The 10,763-nt window shown below is 33.4% G+C and overlaps 1 protein-coding gene across 1 annotated transcript; it reads left to right on the top strand.

Moving 5' to 3' along the window:
- The first annotated feature begins 6,541 nt into the window (after positions 1 to 6,541).
- Positions 6,542 to 10,482, top strand: LOC146922577 (uncharacterized). Its single transcript, XM_085715439.1, has 2 exons — positions 6,542 to 6,649; positions 9,216 to 10,482. Exon 2 carries the CDS (start codon positions 9,562 to 9,564, stop codon positions 10,246 to 10,248), a length of 687 nt encoding a protein of 228 aa, XP_085571565.1. The 5' UTR covers positions 6,542 to 6,649; positions 9,216 to 9,561; the 3' UTR covers positions 10,249 to 10,482.
- Positions 10,483 to 10,763: the final 281 nt, after the last annotated feature.

The raw sequence follows: 10,763 nt of genomic DNA, 5'->3' as shown, positions 1-10,763 counted from the left end.
ACTATTTTGAAATTTTGATACATTGCAAAACAATTGTAACTACTCGTTGTTCATTTAGATCTCAAAATGACTATTACCCAATTTTGACCAAATTGGCGTTGACTCGTGCACTACATGCATGCATTTTTTATTTTGAGATAAAAACATTCAAAGTCATTATTTTTAAAAATTAGATAAAATAATAAAATAAATAAAAATTTAACAAAAAATATTGTTTTAAAAAAAATGATAAACTAGAATTTTTTTTAATTTTAAAATATAAAAAACTACACACGTGTGTGTGCCACATAAGCATTGACCGAGTGAAAAATGATATTTTACAAAAAAAAGGTACAGTTAGGAGGGTCATAAACGCTTTTTTTTTTGTTGGGGGTCAAAAGTACACTTAAGTATATTTTCTTTAAACTATGTGTTCAAATTCTTAAATAAAACATAAATCATTTAAATAAAATATGAAAAGAAGAAAAAACCATTTGTTAGCGACAACTTATTAATAATGAAATATTCGGTTTGGTTACACTTGAAAACAATATTTTTTTTTTAGTAAATTACACTCTCATAAGCGCGCGCGCACGTGTGTGTGCCACATAAGCCTTTACTGGGTGAAAATTGATACTATATTTTACAAAAAGAAGGTATAGATAGGAGGGTCATAAATGCATTTTTTGTTGGGAATATAAAAAAAAAACTACACGTCTGAGTGCCACATAAGCGTTGACCGGGTGAAAATTGATATTTTACAAAAAAGGTATAGTTAGGAGGGTCATAAACGCTTTTTTTTTGTTGGGGGTCAAAAGTACACTTAAGTATATTTTTTTTTTAAACTATGTGTTTAAATTCTTAAAAAAACATGAAAAGAAAAAAAAACCCATTTGGTAGCGACAATTTATTAATAATGAAAGTCTCTTGCATGCGTGCTTGAACAATAGAAGTCTCTTGGAGTTTTTCTTGAGCAGTGGAAGTCTCTTGCAAAGGTGCTTGAGATTTCAGAAGTCTCTTGGAAGAGTCCATGAACAATTGTAATCAGAGTGATTATAATAAAATCATTTGGAATTGCACGGGAACTGGTCTACTCCTATGTTGTGGGAGGAGCCAGTATAAAATTGCTTGTGTATTCCTCTCTCTCTCTCTCTCTCTCTCTCTCTCTCTCTCTCTCTCTCTCTCTCTCTCTCTCTCTTTCTCTCTCTCTCTCTCTCTCTCTCTCTCACTTTACTTTTATTTTTGTGTTCTGTATTTTGCTGCACTCAGACTCTATATGAGAATCTGCACTCATTAGATTTTGAACAACTTATAACACTCATAAAAAAGAAAACCTGATAAAACCAACACAATTCAACCTTTTCTTCTTGTATTTTTCACACCTTCACATTTTCTCAATTCGGTTGATATTGAGGTTTTATTGTTTTAAGATTAAGAAAAGCCTTGGAAACACTACCTGCAAGGGCTTCTACCTTGCACTATTTCTCACCTTCTTTTGGATCATTTATTCCACCCAATCCTCTTGAACTTAACGTTCTACTCCTATACTACATTAATCCTTCCCCAAAATTAAGGCTTGGTTTTGTGGGTTGTATGTTATCACATTTGGGTTTGTCAAAATCCCCTTTCGTTCCTTGTTGATAATACTTTTTTCCATTTTGATTCTCGTTCCTTTTAGAAGTCACCACCTCAATTTAGTTAGGAGAGTTTTATTGAACAATTTTAAGTCATTAACACCTAACCCCCACACTCTTTCGGTATACAGACATCTTTCCATTTGACCCAAAATATATTTTTTTCGCTCCACCAACTCCTAAAATTTTTATTATGCACCATGTTGGCATTTTAAATAGGGGCATATAAAAATTTGGAGTAGAACCAAATACTAAATTAATTTAAACCACTCTTCCACCTAAACTTACACACCTCCATGCCACAACCTCTTCCCAATTATCTATAACATCGGATCCTATGTTGATGTATTTCTAGAAATTTTTTTCTACCAGTAGCCCAAGATATATCAATGAAATTGATCCCACATTGCATTTCAAAAATTTCACCGTGTTCCTCATAAACTCATCCTTCACATATTTTTTTTGAATCAGCAAAAATTTATTAAAAATCTGATCACTGTACAAGACGAACAGAGACCAGTGAAACATGAAGCACAAACAAAAGGCGCCGTATATAGGCGGAACACCCGAAAACAAAACACCCATGCGATCAACACCCATAAGGACAACGTCCACCAAAATAATCAACCCCACCTAAAAATGACTCCTGTACTAACCGACCACTGAAAAACAACATCCAAACACTCATCGCCGCTACTCACCCCAAAAGAACACTCTTGTAAATAAAAACCCAGACCTCATCATCAAAACTGAGTCACATCAACCTTTTTCTAAATAACATTCAGCTTCCACCACCGCTCAACCTCCGGTTCGCCGGAAGAACACCATAAAAAGCCCAAACCAGCCTTGAACCAAAGAACTCACTCCCGATCTCGAATCAAAAGCGATCGGCCCACCAGACTTCAATACCAAATCAGAAGGCCACCTCACCCCCAGTCCACCAGAGAAAGAGCAAAGCCAGTCAAAACAAGATTGCAGAAAGACATCAGCTCCCGATCTCGAAGCAAAATAACCGGCCCACTAGCATCCAACACACAAAAAGTCAGACAATTGGTTTGATTTGCGGTAGTGCAAAACATCAATCAAATCCAATAAAGGGAATTTCTCAGCTCGAAGCACCCTAAATACGAACAAGTGTCAACGACAACGAATAGGACCCGAATAACAGAGGCGGCCTCCACAAGGAATCCCCACAACAACCACCACAAAAACAACCACCTCCTAACAAGCAACACCAACCACCCCCTGAAAAAATTCTGTTAGCAAGCGTTTCGACACCAGATCCACGACCACCCATCCAAACCATACCCAGACAACCCCCACGCAAACCAAAACACCACCACAACCAGACATCATCGCCGCCACCACCACCACCACAAAAACAACCCCGCCAAACCTCCTCACTAAGAACCAGGCAGCCACTCAAACACAAATCTAGAGGAATATGAAAACCAACAACAAAACACGGGCAGCGACGCCGGTATGAAGCAGGAACACAACCCAGATTGTATAAATGCAGCCGCCAGCGACAAGGAGAAGGTGTCTGGAGTAAACCGTGCCAAAAAAACTTCCCACCCCCGTCACCATCAAACCACACATCGGCCTCCAACAGTTCCACGCGTCACAAAACCTCCCACCGAACCACCACCACTTTTGCACCCACCACCACACATCGTCGCCGCCGCGTCGGATCTGAATATGAGCTTGACTGAAAAGGAGAATGGAATGAGCTTGGACACCACGGATCTGGATCGTCCACCGCGAATCTGAAAAACGTCTGTCGCATAATCGCCGTTAAAGCCATCGGCGACAGATCTACACCACCAAACGCCATCAACCAGAAAACCACGCCACCAACAACCTAAAACAAACCCCAACCACCAGCCACTTCAGCTCGACCTATATGACGCCGAACTCAAACTCCTTCACCGCTGGTATAGAAGTTAACGAGCAAAGAAAGAAACCCGTCCCAAAAACCAGATCTGACTCCGCTCCAAAACAAAAGAACCATAAATCTCCCAATAACGATGGTGAGCCAGAAGAACAACGCTGGAAAAGGGATTCACATGTGGATCTACCACCACCGGAAGGAAAGAGAGAGAAAAATTGCGTTTGAAAAGGAATGTTGGAGAAGGGAGGAGGTACGGTGGTGTAGAGGAGAGAGACCCTCGTCGCACCACCATAGCGGCAGCAGGTTTGGATTTTGGAAGGGAGGAGGTGTTAGTGAGCGGTTCTGGTTTCTTTCTTTCTTTTTGATACTACTCATCCTTCACATTGATTCCATATAATTTAATTTTGTTGAAAATTAACCTTCCATCTAAATATTAACTAAAACCACCTTGCGATTGCGTTCATACTTCATAAATTCTCCACAAATTGCTCTACAATTAAAAGTGCATCATTCGCATATTGAAGGTGGGACTTTATTTCGAGTTCGGCACTTGGAATCCCTTGAAGTATCCAAGATTCAACAACTTTTGCATCAGAGCTCCCAATCCATCCACTGCTAAAAGAAATAAAAAAGATGCCAATGAATCCCCTTATTTCATTCTGTTACTAGTATTTATTTGGTTTGTTGGACATCCATTCACCAACACAAATCAACTTCCAGAAAATACAGATGCCTTAATCCACTTTCTACACTTATCGCAAAAACCAAATCTTCTTAATATATATTTCATGAAACTCCAACTCAAGGAGTCATATGTTTTCTCCAAATCAACTTTAAAAATCAAACATTCCTTCTTTTTATCTTTGCAACATATACTATTTCCTTCACAGCTAAAAATCCATCCAACAAAAATCTCCCCATAATAAATGCCGACTGGTTTTTGGAAACAAGAGAAATCATTACCACCCCCAACTTTTTTGTAAGAAGTTTTGAGATATAAGCTTACCAATAATGAGTTGGGTGAAACTCATTGATAGAATGTGGACTAGTTCTTTGGAAGTTTTTCATTTACAAAAAATTCTTCAAACATTACCCTTATATCTTCCTTGATCGCCTCCCAAAAACTCTTGAAGAATACAAATTAAACCCATCCGGACCAGACTTTTGTTGCCGTCTGCTAAGACCACCACCTTGCTAAAATAGGGGATGTTCAAATCCAAATCGAGCCAAAATAAAATGCAAACCGATCTAAAAATTTGAAAACCACATAAACTGAATATTATTGGAGGCGTTTGAATGTTATTTTGTGAAAACCCCTCGAATCAAATTTTAGATTGATTTTTCAAAACTAAATCAAATCACATACATATATATATTTTTTTTTATAAACAACAGACATATTCTAATACTTTTTTCTTTTTTCATATGCATGATTTTTTTTTTTTTGAAATAAGTGTATTAATCAGTTATTCGTTGTTTTAAGGGAAATGTTAACGAGTGTCCCAGGGGCATTCCTTAAAAGTAAATAGGCAATTACTCTCCCTCCCTTCTGAAATTGTAAGTTTCGTCAATTACCCTCCGACATTAACAAAATATCAATTACCTCCCTCCCCCCCCCCCCCCCCCTCGCGAAACTGCTTAACATTAGTCAATTTGCCCCCTTCGTCAATTTCCTCCGTTAGTCAACATGACGTGGCATTTGACTGTCTACGTGACACTGCCATGTGTCTGACGTGTCATGCCACGTCATAGGGGGTAAAAAAAATTCCCAACTTTTTTTTTTAAAAAAATCTGGATTTTTTTTTTATATACGGTTATGTACAAATACCCCCTTGAAATTTTACTTATGTGCGAAATGCCCCCTCAAATTTATACTCCCTCCATTTCAAAATGAGTGTCGCTTTAGCCAAAAAAATTTGTTTCAAAATGAGTGTCGCTTTCAGTTTCCAATGTAATAATAACTTTTTCTTTTCAATTGTACCCTCCAATTAATACTCTGCACACTACTTCCAAAGTATTACTTTTAAAACTAACCAATAGTTAATAAGGATAATTTGGTAAAATAACCATTCTCTTTCTTTTAATCATTGCATTTCTTAATATGTGTGTAAACACCTAAAACGACACTCATTTTGAAACGGAGGGAGTAATAATCAAGAAAATTGGTCCATGTGACAAAAAAAATATTCTTTTGCTCCCAATTTTTTTTTTCATCATCATCATCATCATCAAAGGCCCTTGGTTTGAACCATGTTGCAGGAATCAAACAAACAAGTTGAACAGGGGTAATTGAAGTTTTGTTAATGTCAGGGGTAATTGAGGAAACTTACAATTTCGGGATTAAGTATTTATGAAAATGTGTGTAATCAATGCATTGAAAATCAAAATATTTAACTTTTTTTAAAGAATAATTGCTTATTTTAGAATGTTTAAAGAATACCCTAGACATTCGTTAACAAGATTTTTTTTTTAATACTATTCTCTTTAAATTTAACCTATTTCTTTTTACATCAAAAAATGATTAAAAAAGCCGCATTAAATTGAATGAAACCGAATATAATTTTGTTTAGATCGAACAAGTTTTTATCTCGAAAGAGACCGAAATGAAGTTAAAAACATACTCCCTCCGGTCCTTATTATAAGAAACAATTGATTTTTTTGGTTCATTGTGTAAGTGATGTATCTAGTCTATATTTACACTAAGATACATTAATTATTCTATGAACCTAAAAAGTCAACTTTTTCTTATAATAAGGACCGGAGGGAGTACCTACTTAAAACACTTGTGAACTAAGACCCAAATAATTGACAAAAAGTGCAATTAAGGGATTTTATTATGATTTTATATCCTCAAGACATATTCTCCTTAAAATTTGGCATGTTTTACTAAAACGTTTCATTGTCTACGTGTAAATGTTTCTTACCCAAATTATGGCCCCTTTTCATGTTTATCTGTCATCTTAACCCCTCTATATAAATCAAACGGTTTATGTTTTCCTCTCTGTCTTAATCTCTCTCACCCTCTTTCAAGAGTTGTCTTTTTCTAGATCGTGTTGTCTCCACAGTTTTTCTTTCAATTGAGTTCTTCAATCCAACATTGACACATGGTTCCTACAAATCGCAATCAACATTTTCCCGGTTAGAGGTATACTCAATTACCCTTATATTTTATTATGCAAATTTTGTTCAATTCAATTATAAGTTATAACCCTTTTTTTCATTGTTCACTTATTATTGTTCTTTCATCCCTTGAATGCTTTCGATGAAAAACTTGCTCAAATCGCAATCAATCATTCATTTTGGATATTGTAATTCTTTATGATATTTCTCTGCAAATATTTTTTGTATAGTTTATGAATTTCTTCATATTGTGTTTTAGTGTATAGTTACAAAATAAAATCAAACGATGGCATCATGTCACGCCTTGCATCTATTTGTGAATGCCAGCTCTATTTCTTTCACTTGTATATTTGTTTTGTATCAAATACAAAAAAGGAAAAAATCAAATTAATTTTATTACGTTTCTTTTTTTATAAATTGGAAATCAAATTAGTTTTATTGTGATCGGTTCATATCTTTTGTATATCATTGATTACTTCATGTAGTGCATTAGAAATTAGAAATTAGAATAAAGTACAAATTGAAGTACAACTTATCATGCATGGAAACCAACTGGAATTAACCAATGTCCAATGCATGAAATAACAATTAACACTTGGTTCAACCCACCTGCCAATGTGTATAGTCAAACTGCATTTCATGTTAACTCTAAGTCTCCTGTTCATCTGGAATGATTTGATGTATTTCCTTTTACTTTTTAATATATGTTCTAAGTACATTTATGTTAAATCCAATATATTTAGTTTTTTAAATAATTAAGTAGTATTTTTTTTCACTGGATAATTAATTTACAAGAATAGGAGTAGTATCTATAATATTTTTTAAATAATTAAGTAGTATTTTTTTCACTGGAATTGTAGTCATAAAAAATAGTTTGTAATTTAATAGTGTGATTTTAAATTCATATTTCAAAAATTAGTTTTAATTAATTATATTATATCGAGTAAAAAGAGGCATCATCTGAGCATAATTGATGGGAATCATGACCCAAAAAAATTGGGATATTGAAAAAGTTCTTGTTGATTGAGATTATAATTATAATATGCTATATTAGGATATAAATTATATGTTTTTAACTTCATTTTTAATTTTTTTCTAACTTCATATCATCAAAACAAATACTCTTTTTATATTTTCCTTACTTCATATCATCAAAATAAATGCTCTTTTAATCTTTTTCCTTGTTTGAAAAAGATCGTTGAAGTTGTTAGTGCTATTTTCTCTAAATATTTTATTTCTAAAATCATTTTGTCCTTCCAATGAATATAACCATTTTAAGTGATTTCTATGATTAAATTTCTTGTAGAGTAAGGAATTTATTTATTTATTTATTTTACAGAAAGGATAGTAGGATCTTCTTACCACTTATAAGCAATTTTATTTTCAATTTATCAAAGTAATTTAGCAACGTAATAAATAATTGAATTTTTTTTATTGGAAGGAATTGAAGCAATTTTTGTTCATGTAAAAAATTAAATGAAGTGTAATTTGTAACAATTATTTCATCGATTATAATTAAATGAATTTTTTTGGAGAGTAGGGACCTACTACTACGAGGAAGACTTGAACACAAATACAAATAAAAAAGGTTTGGGCACACTCACACAAGTAGAGAAAAATAAGTGAAAAAGAATTTTAGTCATATGATTCAATTATTTTTTCTTTAACTTTGTTCAATTATGTGTGTGTGCCTAAACACTTTTTTCTTGTGTTTGTGACTAAGAAAGAATTTCTCTACTACTACATATAAGTAATTTAAATGGCTATTAATTTCAATTTAACACAGTAATAAGTAATTGAAGTAATTTTTTTTTGAAGGAAATTGAAGTAATTTTTTTATTCTTATAAAAAACAATCAAGTAATATTTTTCACAATTATTTATTTGATTACAATTTTATGATTTTTTTAGAGTAATGATCTACTACTTACTACGGTAATTTTATCATAACTAAATCATTAATTTCAATTTAACACAATAATAAATAATCTAGGTCATTTTTGACATTTTCAAAATATAAAACAAAGTATATTTTTTGACAATTATTTCCTTTAATTACAATTAAATGAAACTTTTAGGAGAGTAAAGATCTGTTTTTTTTTTTTTTATTTTTTTTACATTAAGGATATACTTACTACATATAAGTAACTTTATCATATTGTAATTTTTTTGTTTCTCATAAAAAAAAATTAGTAATTTGTGTCTTTTGGTGCTGATAAAAAATAAATAGTAATTTGTGTCAAATCATGATATTAGCAGTAAAAGGTACATTTTTAATTCTTAATTCTTAACATTGCTTTGTATCTACATTTTTTTTAAAAAAAATTATGATAAATATTTTGTTGTGTAAATATGAATTTACGTAAAATTTTAAAAAGAGTGCATTTTTACATTTTAGTCACAATAATTATAGTGCTTGACACCTCAATTTCTTTTGAGTAATATTCCTATTAGAGATGATGATCATTGCCTTGCTGTGAAACAAGTACTCCTATAATTTCTTGAATTAAATTTTAATTAAGTTTTGACTAAATTCATTCTTCTTCTTATGTGTCATTGGATTTCTGATTTTGGAATTTGAAATTTTCACAGGAACTGATCACTGGAATCAGATTCGGATACACTCATAAATAGAGCCAGCACTCATATTAGCTGTCTTTGTTTCATCCTTTTCGATTCTCTCTTCATTGCTTGCCACCATTTTCTCGAAAACCTAGCCACTACTTCACTTCCTCTCCCTGCTATCTCTTCATTCAAAACACACCCTCATTATTTTTCACTTTCACACCCCAACTATTTACTTTCACACGCCCTAACTCTATTTTTTTCACCTATACCTCTCTATATATAATTCCTTCATTCTTTCTCATTATACAAACCAACCCAAATTTCATTTCCTTGAAGCTACATTACATTATCTTCAAAGTTCAAACAAATCATGCCCTTCGGCTACAAACCATACCCTTCAAACGACGACGATTACATTGGCAACGAGAGTTGCAACGACTACATTGACTTCCTTAACTTTGATCACAATGCTCTTGCTCCATCCAAGGATAACAAGAAGGTAAGAATGTGCATTAGAAATAAGGATGAGAAGAAAGAGTTCCCTCCTCCTATACCTTTCTTAGCTCAAACACAAAACCTTGCTTCCCATATGCCATATGTGTTGAAAAGATTCTACACTAATGAGGGAAGGTTGATCATCAAGGAAGAGAAAGTGAAACATCATGAATATTTTCATGCAAGCCGTGAAAATGGTAGACTCACCTTGCAGCTTGTTCCACTCGATCATGATGATTACAATTTCTTTGCGAGAAGTGACGAAGAACAAGAAGAAGAAGAAGAATTAGCATCACCACCAACAAGCCCACATAAAGAAATCAATGATCTCACTCTTCATCAAAGTGTTATACCTAAGGATAGTTTTGAAGAAGAAAAAGATCAACAAGAAGAAGATAAGCACAATGTTCAAAAGAATGTTGGTGTTGAGGTTGTTGTGGAAAATGAGAATGAGATAGTAGGTGGTGCAAATAGTAGGGGAAATTGTTTGAATTGCAAAGCTGCTCCTTCGGGTATTTTTGGGGTAATGCCTTTGCATCCTATTAGGACAGTTCGTAGTTGATGAGTTTGTTACTTGTTAGATACATGCATTTGTTAAGCTTGTAGACTCTTCAATGGCTAGGGATTGTAGTTCTTGGCAAAATTGCGTTTCTATTTCTATTCTTCCTGCTCAGATATAATCAATTTCATTTTGAAAGTTTTGTTTACTAATAAAATCATCATATCATATCTTGACCTAGGGCCAAATCTTGATATTTTGGGTGTGGATCCTATATCCAATGATTGCATTCCACAAGTATGGTTTTAAATTGCAAGTTTAGATTTCTATATTACGCCTAAAACTTTTATATTGCTGCAACACGATATTAAATAGTTTTTTTAGGGGGAGAAGCCACTTCAGATGCTTGCTACTGGGCTTCTCGAGTGTTGCATATGTGTTGCACTATTGCATGGGCTGCCGCATCCCACAAAAAAAAAAAAATATTGCTGCAAAAAATACAAATAAATGAGATAGATGCCTAGTTGAAATTGTGGTTGCAATGTCGTTACAGATTTCAGAATTCTTAGTATGGTTAG

The sequence above is a fragment of the Medicago sativa genome, chromosome 5 (genome assembly GCF_051527215.1).
Source record: "Medicago sativa cultivar Bolivia chromosome 5, Bolivia_mono, whole genome shotgun sequence".
NCBI classification, from domain to species: Eukaryota; Viridiplantae; Streptophyta; class Magnoliopsida; order Fabales; family Fabaceae; genus Medicago; species Medicago sativa.
Note: the sequence above shows the minus strand (reverse complement) of the source record. Positions and strands in the feature narration are given on the sequence as shown.

Excerpts from the sequence above, each read along its gene's own strand:
- LOC146922577 (XM_085715439.1), top strand. The coding sequence starts at position 9,562 with ATGCCCTTCGGCTACAAACCATACCCTTCAAACGACGACGATTACATT.